Source organism: Aquarana catesbeiana, linkage group LG08, assembly GCF_042186555.1.
Source record: "Aquarana catesbeiana isolate 2022-GZ linkage group LG08, ASM4218655v1, whole genome shotgun sequence".
In the NCBI taxonomy this organism is placed as follows: Eukaryota; Metazoa; Chordata; class Amphibia; order Anura; family Ranidae; genus Aquarana; species Aquarana catesbeiana.
In genome coordinates, this window is record NC_133331.1 from 22,507,772 (window position 1) to 22,521,294 (window position 13,523).

General features: G+C 41.3%; 1 protein-coding gene across 1 annotated transcript in view; it reads left to right on the forward strand.

Moving 5' to 3' along the window:
* Window positions 1-3,683: 3,683 nt before the first annotated feature.
* LOC141105636 (alpha-2-macroglobulin-like) overlaps window positions 3,684-13,523 on the forward strand; it is a 177,842-nt gene continuing 168,002 nt past the window's right edge. Inside the window, exon 1 of the mRNA XM_073595601.1 lies at window positions 3,684-3,805. Within this exon, the coding sequence (XP_073451702.1) occupies window positions 3,741-3,805 (65 nt within the window). The 5' untranslated portion in view covers window positions 3,684-3,740. The remainder of the gene's footprint in view (window positions 3,806-13,523) is intronic.

Genomic DNA, 13,523 nt, shown 5'->3' on the forward strand with positions numbered 1-13,523 from the left:
AACACAGGCCCGTCGTGCCCATAATGCCCTTCCTGCTGCATTCGCCAATCCTAATTGGGAACCCACCACTTCTGCAGCGCCCGTATTTCCCCCATTCACATCCCCAACCAAATGCAGTCGGCTGCATGAGAGGCATTTATATGTCCTCCCGAGTACCCCTACCCAACGAACCCCCCCAAAAAAGATGTTGTGTCTGCAGCAAGCGCGGATATAGACGTGACACCCGCTATTATTGTCCCTCCTGTCCTGACAATCCTGGTCTTTGCATTGGTGAATGTTTTGAACGCTACCATTCACTAGTTGAGTATTAGCGTAGGGTACAGCATTGCACAGACTAGGCACACTTTCACAGGGTCTCCCAAGATGCCATCGCATTTTGAGAGACCCGAACCTGGAACCGGTTACAGTTATAAAAGTTACAGTTACAAAAAAAAAGTGTAAAAAAAAAAAAAAAAAACCACAAACAAAAATAAAAAAAAAATAGTTGTCGTTTTATTGTTCTCTCTCTCTCTCTATTGTTCTGCTCTTTTTTACTGTATTCTATTCTGCAATGTTTTATTGTTATTATGTTTTATCATGTTTGCTTTTCAGGTATGCAATTTTTTATACTTTACCGTTTACTGTGCTTTATTGTTAACCATTTTTTTGTCTTCAGGTACGCCATTCACGACTTTGAGTGGTTATACCAGAAAGATGCCTGCAGGTTTAGGTATCATCTTGGTATCATTCTTTTCAGCCAGCGGTCGGCTTTCATGTAAAAGCAATCCTAACGGCTAATTAGCCTCTAGACTGCTTTAACAAGCAGTGGGAGGGAATGCCCCCCCCACCGTCTTATGTGTTTTTCTCTGGCTCTCCTGTCTCAACAGGGAACCTGAGAATGCAGCCGGTGATTCAGCCAGCTGACCATAGAGCTGATCAGAGACCAGAGTGGCTCCAAACATCTCTATGGCCTAAAAAACCGGAAGCTACGAGCATTTTATGACTTAGATTTCGCCGGATGTAAACAGCGCCATTGGGAAATTGGGAAAGCATTTTATCACACCGATCTTGGTGTGGTCAGATGCTTTGAGGGCAGAGGAGAAATCTAGGGTCTAATAGACCCCAATTTTTTCAAAAAAGAGTACCTGTCACTACCTATTGCTATTATAGGGGATATTTACATTCCCTGAGATAACAATAAAAATGATTTAAAAAAAAATATGAAAGGAACAGTTTAAAAATAAGATAAAAAAGCAAGAAAATAATAAAAAAAAAAAAAAAAAAAAAAAAAAGCACCCCTGTCCCCCCTGCTCTCGCGCTAAGGCGAACGCAAGCGTCGGTCTGGCGTCAAATGTAAACAGCAATTGCACCATGCATGTGAGGTATCACCGCGAAGGTCAGATCGAGGGCAGTAATTTTAGCAGTAGACCTCCTCTGTAAATCTAAAGTGGTAACCTGTAAAGGCTTTTAAAGGCTTTTAAAAATGTATTAATTTTGTTGCCACTGCACGTTTGTGCGCAATTTTAAAGCATGTCATGTTTGGTATCCATGTACTCGGCCTAAGATCATCTTTTTTATTTCATCAAACATTTGGGCAATATAGTGTGTTTTAGTGCATTAAAATTTTAAAAAGTGTGTTTTTTCCACAAAAAATGCGTTTGAAAAATCGCTGCGCAATTACTGTGTGAAAAAAAAAAATGAAACACCCACCATTTTAATCTGTAGGGCATTTGCTTTAAAATAATATATAATGTTTGGGGGTTCAAAGTAATTTTCTTGCAAAAAAAAATAATTTTTTCATGTAATCAAAAAGTGTCAGAAAGGGCTTTGTCTTCAAGTGGTTAGAAGAGTGGGTGATGTGTGGCGTAAGCTTCTAAATGTTGTGCATAAAATGCCAGGACAGTTCAAACCCCCCCAAATGATCCCATTTTGGAAAGTAGACACCCCAAGCTATTTGCTGAGAGGCATGTCGAGTCCATGGAATATTTTATATTGTGACACAAGTTGCGGGAAAGAGACAAATTTTTTTTTTTTTTTTTTTGCAAAAAGTTGTCACTAAATGTTATATTGCTCAAACATGCCATGGGGATTTGTGAAATTACACCCCAAAATAAATTCTGTTGCTTCTCCTGAGTACGGGGATACCACATGTGTGGGACTTTTTGGGAGCCTAGCCGCGCACGGGACCCCGAAAACCAAGAACCGCCATCAGGCTTTCTAAGGCCGTAAATTTTTGATTTCACTCTTCACTGCCTATCACAGTTTCGGAGGCCATGGAATGCCCAGGTGGCACAAAACCCCCCCAAATGACCCAATTTTGAAAAGTAGACACCCCAAGCTATTTGCTGAGAGGTATAGTGAGTATTTTGCAGACCTCACTTTTTGTCACAAGGTTTTGAAAATTGAAAAAAGAAAAAAAAAACAATTTTTTTCTGGTCTTTCTTCATTTTCAAAAACAAATGAGAGCTGCAAAATACTCACCATGCCTCTCAGCAAATAGCTTGGGGTGTCTACTTTCCAAAATGGGGTCATTTGGGGGGGGTTTGTGCCATCTTGGCATTTTATGGCCTTCAAAACTGTGATAGGTAGTGAGGAGTGAAATCAAAAATGTATGCCCTTAGAAATCCTGAAGGTGGTGCTGGGTTTTCGGGGCCCCGTACGCGGCTAGGCTCCCAAAAAGTGCCACACATGTGGTATCCCCGTACTCAGGAGAAGCAGCTGAATGTATTTTGGGGTGCAATTCCACATATGCCCATGGCCTATGTGAGCAATATATCATTTAGTGACAACTTTTTGTAAATTTTTTTTTTTTTTTTGTCATTATTCAATCACTTGGGACAAAAAAAATAAATATTCAATGGGCTCAACATGCCTCTCAGCAATTTCCTTGGGGTGTCTACTTTCCAAAATGGGGTCATTTGGGGGGGTTTTGTACTGCCCTGCCATTTTAGCACCTCAAGAAATGACATAGGCAGTCATAAACTAAAAGCTGTGTAAATTCCAGAAAATGTACCCTAGTTTGTAGACGCTATAACTTTTGCGCAAACCAATAAATATACGCTTATTGACATTTTTTTTACCAAAGACATGTGGCCGAATACATTTTGGCCTAAATGTATGACTAAAATTTAGTTTATTGGATTTTTTTTATAACAAAAAGTAGAAAATATCATTTTTTTTCCAAATTTTCAGTCTTTTTCCGTTTATAGCGCAAAAAATAAAAACGGCAGAGGTGATCAAATACCATCAAAAGAAAGCTCTATTTGTGGGAAGAAAAGGACGCAAATTTCGTTTGGGTAGAGCATTGCATGACCGCGCAATTAGCAGTTAAAGCGACGCAGTGCCAAATTGTAAAAAGTGCTCTGGTCAGGAAGGGGGTAAATCCTTCCGGGGCTGAAGTGGTTAAATCGACGCAGTGCCGAATCGCAAAAAATGCCCCGGTCATGAGGGGGGGGGGGTTAAAACCTTCCTGAGGGCAAGTGGTTAAACACATTTTCATATATTTTTGGACGGTTCCCAAATCCAAATGACCTGCTTACCTAATGACCTGTAAAGCAGGAGTGGTAAATGGAGCCTATTACTGACGTACGAGGAGCTCACAGAAGGAGAATACATCACAGTATATTTGCATGTCTTCATCTTAGCCGGTCTTGGCTAAAGAGGATGAGGAAGGAGGAAGTCCCCGCCCCCTTCTCAGGTGTATATAGACAGGTGAGCGATGAAGATCTGGGACAGGTGTGAGGAGTTGTATACCTGGTGACATGGAGAGGAGAAGTCTGCTGGCCCTGTGCCTCCTGTGTGTCATCCCTGCAGGCAATGCTGAGCCGTAAGTAATGTCTTATGGGGACTTTTATACTACTTTTGCATGTAGTTCCAGTGTACCTGTTGGCTCTGTTATACCTGTTCATCTGTATTTATATAAATGTGGTATATGTCTATTTAAAAAAAACAAAACTATTATTTTTATTAACCATATTTTATATTAAATATCTGAGGGCCAGTTCATGCCACATGCAGTCCAGTGCATCATTTATTTATTTTTATTTTTTTTTCTGCATCAAAAATGCATAGAAAGTATATGTGGTTTTCAATTGCATAGTTCACACCAGTGTTTGCAGTTCCAGTGCGGTCCATTCCAGAAAAAAAAGTAGAACATGCTGCATTTTTCCTGCACTGGACTGAACTGGAACACTGAAAAAAACACACTGGAACACACATGCCTTCATCCAACTCGCAATGGTGGGAACCCAGCCTAAAAAAATATTTTTAATAAATGGGAACTAACCCCGCGGGTTTCCCTCCCCAACCCTCATACTTCCTCAGGAGTGCAGTCGCGTGCTATGAGGCATTAGGGTTACTTCCTGACAATGATGTACCCCACCTCCTCCTCCATGTACTTGGCTATGAGTGCCCTACAATTTTTTTGAAATGTTGCTTCACTTCTTTTTTTTTTATTTATCTTTTGTAACCAGTTGCTGATACTGGGCTCATACTGGGCAATGTGCTTGCGGGACAGGAAACGTCCTGCAAGCAGCATATTTGGGCCGGTGCTCCTCCACAGCCCCTGCCTACTGAAATGAATGGGTGCCTTAAAAGCGCTTTGAAAGCCACGCTAAGCGGGTGCTTTTAACCCCTTCTGGGGGGTTAAAAGTGCTGCTAAAACTAGTGCTTTACCATGAATGCCGCACCACCCCAGTGTGAAAGGGGTCTAAACAAAAAGATCGACAGTTTTGAAGAAAAAAATCATTTTTTACTTTGCTATAATATCCCAAAAAATAAATAAATAAATAAAAAAAAACATTTATTCATCAGTTTAGTTTATGTATTCTACATTTTTTTTTATAAAAAAATTGCAATAAGTGTATATTGATTGGTTTGCACAAAAGTTATAGTGTCTACAAAATAGGGGATAGACATATATATATTTTTTTTCCACTGTTCAAGAGACTTATTCAACTTTATGTTCATTAACCGTCTCCTTCTTGGTTTTGCATCATTGTGGTATTTTTGCCAAAGTTTATTTATTTTCTTTTTAATTCCTTCTGTACTCAGGTTTTCCAAAATGTAAATATTAACCACTTGCCTACTGGGCACTTAAACCCCCTCCTGCCCAGACCAATTTTCAGCTTTCAGTGCTCTCACACTTTGAATGACAATTACTCAGTCATGTAATACTGTATCCAAATTAATCTTTTGTCCTTTTTTTCATACAAATAGAGCTTTCTTTTGGTGGTATTTGATCACCTCTGGGTTTTTCATTTTTTGCACTATAAATGAAAAAAGACCGAAAACTTTGGAAAAAAAACACATTTTTCTTAGTTTATGTGATAAAATTTTGCAAATTATTAATTTTTTTCTTAATAAATTTTGGCCATAATTTATACTGCTACATATCTGTGGTAAAAATAACCCAAATTAGTGGATATTTGGTCTGTGTCAAAGTTAGAGAGTCTACAAGCTATGGTGCAAATCATAAAAAATTGATCACACCTGATGTACTGGTGGCCTACCTCAAGCCAGGAAAGTACAAATACCCCCCAAATGACCCCCTTTTTTGAAAGTAGACATTCCAAGGTATTTAGTAAGATGCATGGTGAGGTTTTTGATGTTGTTATTTTTTCCCACAATTCTTTGCAAAATGAAGATTTTTTAAAAAATTTTTTCCACAAAATTGTCATTGTAATAAGTTATTTCTCTTACATGGCATGTGTATACCACAAATGACGCCCCAAAATACATTCTGCTACTCCTTCTAAGTATGGCGATACCACATGTGTGGGACTCTTTCACAGCCCTGGAGCACCAGGACAATGACACGTGACACTGACGTGGCACTGATGACAGATGGCACTGACATGGCACTGACGACAGATGGCACTAATACTTGGCACTAATTCGTGGCACTGATGACAGATGGCACTAATACGTGGCACTGATGATAGATGGCATTAATACGTGGCACTGATGATAGATGGCACTAATACGTGGAACTGATGACAGATGGCACTGATAGGTACTGTGGGCACTGTGTTTTAGTTAGTGTTCACTCATGCTGCTGCACAGAAGCTCTCCCTCCTCACACGCGGTCTCTGTGTGAGGAGGGAGAGTCGGCAATGAGGGATGATCTCATATGTTTACACTTGAGATCATCTCTCTTTGGACACGCCGATCGAGTGCTAAATGGCTGCTGTGATTGGCCATTTAGCACGATCTGTGATTGGCTGTGTCCAAGGGACACGGCCAACACAGATTTTCCCCGTGGCGGTGCACGGGGAATGAGTAAAAAGGAGGACATCCAGGGACGCCCTCCCGGCAATTGAGCGCCGCACTGTAGCCGTCTTTCGTCTTTCGGGCGCCTAGTGGTTAAAATCTTGTTCACTAACATTAATTTTTATCTATCTTCCTAAAAAAAATCCTTCTTTCACTACCCAATACCCCATCTTCTATCCCATCCACCCCCCCCCAACCCTTTGGTCTGCTCCCGGTCCTCTTTCTTGCTTTTATCCCTACTCAGACACTACTATATTCTGTCATTTTTTGTATTTCTCCGAGGTTTTAAAGGCTTTTCATTTTCCCCAGGTACTATTATATCTTCCTGGTTGCCCTTTTTCTCTGCTGCATAGGTATTCCATTCTGCTGTAGTATTCTATTCGCTCAAACCATTCCTTTACATCCGACTTTTCTATACTTAAGCACTTTTTTGGAATTAATCCTTTTGCAGCGTTCAGCAATATTGGGGTCAATGGTTTTTCCATATTGTTTATTTGGGGTTTCTGATTCATAAGATAGACACGTCTGCAAGGTGTTTATCTTTTCTCCAGTTTATATTTTATATATTCCAAGATTTCCTGCTAATATTGCTTGATTTTTGGGCATTCCCACCAAATATGTGACATCGTGGCCCTCTGTCCACATTCTCTTCAGCACTGTGGTGATTTGTCCAATTGATATTTGTGGATTTTATCTGGGGTCAAGTACCATCTTGCCAGCAATTTATAGTTCATTTCTATTGTGTTTGTTGCGTACCTAATATACTGATCCTATCATTCTCTCCACTTTTTGATCCTCTAAATTCATTCTTATTTCTTCTTCCCATTTCGCTATGTAGGGAGGTGTCCCAAATCCTTCCAGTTCTGTCAATATTCCATATACTTTGGATATTCCTTGTTTCAATGGGGCTTGTACTCCAGAGTTTTTCCAATGGCTCCAAGTTCTTTCCATCTCTAATTGGTTGTGGTCGTGTGTTTACCAAGTGTTTTAATTGAAGGTATTCCCGGTCGCTTAGCTTCCATCTATTTATTTCCTTTAATTCCGATAATGTTCTCATCTTCCCATGTGTAGATATTTAATTGCGCGTTCCCCATTCTTACACCTAAACGTGTCTCATTCCCTGGGCAAAAAAAATTTGTTCCAGTGAGTTCAAATAATGGTGAATTGTATGTTCAATTTTTTTTGTCTGTATATTGTATCCCAGGTTTTAAATAAATTTGTGGTCAAATTGTGTGCCCCTGATTCTAATATTCTGTGCTTACGTGTTACCCAGATATTTTTGTGCAATATTGTTCTGCTTAACATGTATTCAATCTTGATCCACTTTTTTTTTACTCTTTTCATTGACCCATATGCCACAATTTTATATTCCTCTTCGCCAACTCTCGCCCCTCCTATATCCTGATTATTTCATAAGGACGCTAGGAATGGTTCCATCAACAATACATATAGGAGTGGCGAGAGCGGGCACCCCTGTCTCGTTCCATTATACATTTCGAATGATGGTGACCACTTCCAATTCATTTTAACCATCGCCGTTGGGCGATTGTACAGATTTTTAATCCATCACATTATTTTAGGTCCAAGTCCCATATGTTGGAGGGTATCCATCACGAATCCCCAGTCTACCCTGTCAAATGTTTTTTCTGGATCTATTGACCAGAGTAGAACTGGGGATCTCTTATTTTTTCCCTTTCGCAACATTAATACTGTTTTTATGCTATTGTCTATGCCCTCTCTGCCAGGTACAAACCCTGTTCTGGGTCCATCCACATTGGTATAATTTTTTTCAATCTTGTTGCCAGGATTTTTGCATATATCTTTGTGTCCGCATTCAATAAGGCTATAATCCTATAATTGGAGCAGATATTTTTATCTTTTCCCTCTTTAGGTATTGTGATATGCGCTAGTAGTGACGCTCGTCTTGTTTCTTTGTCTTCCCCTACTTATTCAGGTAGTCACACAACTTTGGGATCAATTGATTTTGACATATTTTATAGTATTTGATCGTAAACCCGCCTGGGCTTTTGCCTATAGGGGTTTCTTTCAATGCCATTTTGATTTCGTCTTGCGTGATAGGTTTATCCAACTCTGACAATTCTTCAGCATGTATTTTTGGCAATTTGGCCTTCATTAAATAATCTTGTGTATTTATTTTCCTTATTTCTTTTTCTTCCTGTGTCTCTTAAATCTTTTTCTCTTATTTCTCCTCCTCCTTGCTTTATTCTATTGATATTCTCATTTGCCTATTCACAGCAAACATATAACGGAAAGATCAAAAACAAAATGTTACTTATCTTCCTTGTGGGTCAAATGAGATTTTCTCCAGGCGGGCACTTACTGGTGCTTACAGACACTGGCGCTGCTGCTGCTTCTATTATCTCTGGTATGTTACCGAGATTCTGCTCTCCTATCTTGATCTTTATCTGCCATGAGTGAGTACTTGTATGCTTTCCAAAGCCTGCCACTCGCTTTCTTCACCTCTCCGACTCTCTCCTCCGGCCGCTCCCGGTGTACTTCGGACGACTCCTCCGCTTCCCCGCTGCTGCTCGGTCCCCTCCGTTCCTGAGCCAGCGGAGGGAGGTGTTTAAACAACCGCCAGAATCGAGCCTCCTACCTCAGCACTACTGCCGCCGTTGCGCTCCCGTCATTCCAATAAACCTTCCAACCTGTCTGGCCGGGAGACAGCGGGGGGGGGGGGAGATGTACATGCAGTTGCAGAACCAAGCGTGAACCTCCAGCAATACTCAGATCAACGAGTGGTGAGTGGGGCGGGGTGGGGAGGCTATCTACCTCCTCTCATCAGGTTCTTACCCATCTCAGCTGCAGGGAGAGGGTTCTCAGGATCCTCACGCTGCGCACAGGGCCATTACCAGGCTCCTCCCTCAACCCTTTCTTCCTGTGTCTCTTGATTTCTTATTGCGTAGAGTGCACTATAATATGATTGGAAGGCCCAGTGCAGTATCTGTTGTCTTGTTTACCATTTCTCCTCTTTCGTTTTTAATCTTTTCGATTATAATTTAAGGTCTTCTTTTTCCTTAAGATTTTTGCAAGGTGCTTCCCTGGCTTATTACCTCATTTGTATCTCTCTTGTGCCACTCTGTTGAACTCCTTCCTGGTTTCCTGTTCCATCAGGTCTTTTAATTGGTCTCTTTTTATAATTAGGGTCCTTTGCGTTTCTACTTCCGCTTGTTTTTTATGCCTTTGTTCCAGGTCATATATTTCTTTTTTGGTTTTCTTCATGGTGTTTTCTCTCTCCTTTTTCTTGCTCCAATAGAGATCAATTTCCCCCTTATGACTGTTTTTATGTGCTTCCCATATTGTTGCTGTTATTTCTGGTGTCTCATTTTCCAGGAAATATTGGTCAATCTCCTCTTCTCTTATATTTTCTGTTTCCTTATCGTCTATTGGGTCCTCATTTAATCTCCATGGGGCTTTCCCGTAGGTTTCTCCTTGTAGTTTCATCTTCATTGCAACTGGGGCGTGATCCGACACTGTTTTTATTCCTATTGATTCCATTACATCCTCCAGTGCTCTGTGCTCAACCAGGATGTAGTCCAGCCTAGAATATGTGCCGTTTAAGGCCAAATAAAATGTATAGTCTTTTATACTTGGATGTTGGATTCTCCAGGTGTCTACTAATTGGTGTGTGTATACATTTTCTTTTTATCATTCTTGTTTGTTTATATTCTCTATCCAGTGCAACTGAGGTACTATCTAGTTTTTGGTCCATGGAGAAAATAAAGTCACCAACTAATATTAGTTTGCCCGGTTTGAATTCCATCAAGTCGTTCAATATTCCTACCAAATATTTTTTGGGGTACCTATTGGGGCAGTATATATTTGCAAGCGTGTTTTTCATATCCTGTAGGGTCCGATCAGAAAAAGGAAGCGGCCCTCTGGGTCAGCTTTTCTACTATTAAACAAACATTTTTCCCAAAGCCAATTGCTACTCCTTTTGCCCTCCTGATTGGGGAGTCTCCAAAATACCATATTGGAATATTCCTCGAGTATAACTTGACATTTGTATCTTGTGCAATATGTGTCTCTTGCAGAAATATTATTTCTGCTGCATTTCTTTCTATTCCTCGTAATACCATGTGTCTTTCCTCCGGGGAATTTAATCCTCGAACATTATATGTTAATTTTATTTTACTCATGTTTCTCTATTTCTCTTTCTTTTTTTTTTTCCCCGGCGCCCCCCCAAAGTGTGCGGGGGGGACACCCCAAGCGGGGAGACACGGGGAACCCTTTGTGTCAGGGCCCCGAGGGCCGCAGCAGACCTGCCCATGGTTCACAGACCTTTTACCTCCCCCCTGTTCCTGTTTTTGGCATTTTGACCTCATGGTCTTAGGGTAGATAAGATTTTTTTTTTTCTCTTGCTTCTCTGCTCTTTCTAGCCTGAGGTAGAATTCTGTTTGGCGCTCTAGGTCCACCCCTCCTATATTTGAGGGGGTGACCTATGGGCACGTCTCATGTCCAGGTCTCCATCCCCCTCACCTTTGTCTTTGTAGTCTCTTTTTTACCCTTTCCTCCTCATTCTCACCCCCCCCCCATCCTAACCGTTACTATTTATTACATTTTTAATATTAATTTATTTTGTTGTAGTTGGCCTGGTAGTCTGTTTCCTTGGGATCAACTGCCATTGTGCTTCGTCTTGTGTCGTTTTTTTCTTGTCTTAAGATTGAATCTCTGGTGTTTTCTGGTATTAGAATTGGGAGTTTCTTCTATAAACCTTAGTTTAGCAGTATGTCCATTTCTCCTAGCAATCAGACATACGGAGAAGCCCCGATTGTATTGGATTTCTTGTTTGCTGTAGGATTTTTAGTAACGGTTTTAGTGTTCTCCTCCTTCTCAGGGTTTTTTGTGAGATATCTTGAAAAATTTGTATAATCTTTACCTCATATTCAATTGGTGGCTTTCCCTTTAGATTTCCCCAAATTAGTTTTTTTTTCTTCCCAGTTTTCAAATCTGACAATTATATCTCTTGGATTTTCCATCGGCAACCCTTGTGGTATTCTTATTATATGCACTCTTCATATTTTTATTACGTTGTATTCATCTTTTCCAAGAATTGGATTAAAGATCTTCCTTTATTATTTCTGATAAATTTTCTGTCTGAGAGTTCGGGAAGGCCTTGTAATCTTAAAGGGGTTGTAAAGGTAAAAATTAGAATGCATTAAGGTGAAAAAACTTTTGACAGTACCGCCGCCCCCAGGCCCCCCGTTTTACTTACCTGACGCCTCGAATCTTCGCTGCTCGTCCTCGTCATCTTCATTGCAGCTCAGCCTGGTCGCTGATTGGCTGCAGTGGATGGATTGAAAGCAGCGCAGCCATTGGCTCGCGCTGCTGTCAATCACATCCGATGACGCGGCGCGCCAGGGGGCGGGCCGAGTGATACAGCCAGCGGCTATAGCCGCTGGCTGTATCATGGGAGCGCGCCCGCAAGCACTCACCACCATGCGAGGGAGCTCGTATTAAGGTGGTAAATGCTTGCGGGGAGGAGCTGAAACAGCCGCCGAGGGACCCCAGAAGACCAGGTTCGGGGCCACTCTGTGCAGAACGAGCTGCACAGTGAAGGTAAGTATAACATGTTTGTTATTTTTAAAAAAAAAAAAAATTACCTTTATAACCCCTTTAAGCGTTTTCTTGATTTTCTAATCTGTACGCTTGTTCTTGTTCGTTTTTTTTTTAAATATTTTTATTTCTTCTTGTAGTTCTTTTATCGAATTTGTGTGAGTCCGTAAATTTTAATTTTTTTCCCAACCTCTACTCATAAGAGCATGTGGCCCAAGTCTTTATGTATTTCCATTTCTGTTTTTAATGAATTTTCCAAGGCCGCAAACATTATTTCCATGTCGTTTTTTTTTTTTTTTTTATGGCAGTTGAGCTGTCTTCTGTTCCTCCTCTCTTCTGACTCGAGTTCCTGATCTGTTCTAGGATCTGAGAGTGTGTTAATTTCTAACAATGTTTTATTGTGGCCCTTTATCTCTTTTTTCTTTGGTTTCTGTTTGGCGTCTCTTGGTTGTTTTTCTGTTATTTGAATTCCTTCTTCACTATCCCCTCCCTGTGTTACACATTTGTGCATAGGGCCTGAACTCGGGGTTAAACTTGCACAGGGTGATTTTGTCGCTACACCACCACCTCTAGCAGGTTTATCCCTCATTTTACCAAATTACTAGGAGGGAGAAGGGGGGGGGGGGGGAGAAAATCCTTTTAACTCCTTTATTATTATTCACAATTTATATAGCGCCAACAGTTTACGCATTACTTTACAATGTAGGGGGGGGGGAGCAAAATTGCAGTACAGTTCAATACAGAAGGGTCAGGAGGGCCCTGCTTGTAGAGCTTACATTCTAAAGGGAGGGGGTGGTGGTACAAAAGGTAATAGACGCGGGGAATGATTTGATGGGGTTGTTAGGTGGGTGTGGGATAGGCTTCCCTGAATAAGTGAGTTTTCAGGGATCTCCTAGAAGTGGACAGGTTAGGGGCTGATATACCGGAGCAGGGAGTTCCAGAGGATGGGAGAGGCTCTGGAGAAGTCCTGAAGGCGAGCATGAGAGGAGGTAACAAGGGTGCTGGAAAGCAGGAGGTCCTGGGAGGAGCGGAGGGGACAATTTGGGCGATATCTGCAGATGAGTTTGGTGATGTAGCTGGGGGCGATATTGTGGATGGCCTTGTATGTTGTGGTTAGAATTTTATACAGCGGGGTAGGGGAAGCCAGTAAAAGGATTGGCAGAGAGGAGCAGCAGTCATGGATCGGTTAGTGAGGTGTATTAGTCTAGCAGCAGCATTCATAATAGAAGGAAGGGGGAATAGCCTGCATAAGGGTAGGCCATTAAGGAGAGAGTTGCAGTAGTCAAGGCGGGAAATAATCAAGGAGTGAATAAGTTGCTTTGTAGTGTCATTAGTCAGGAAGGGTAGAATTCTGGAGATGTTGCTGAGGTTAAGGCAGCAGGATTTAGCCAGTGATTGGATGTGGGGGCTGAAGGAGAGGTCAGAGTCAAGGATTACACCCAGCACCCTGGCATGTGCGGAGGGACCAATGGTTGTGCTGTTGATCTTAATGACCTGACCATTTGGTATTTAAGGTTTATATATTTGTTATGCAAATATCGCAAAGGGGAGCAGGGCCAGCCCAGGACAGTTCCAAGGGTTTCAAGATAGGAAGATGGCTTAAATTAGTGCAATTTCTACCATCCAGCAGCAGTCGGCCCAAATTGCACAAGTCTCTTAACATGTATGAGTGTTGACTCGTATACCAAGTATATCCT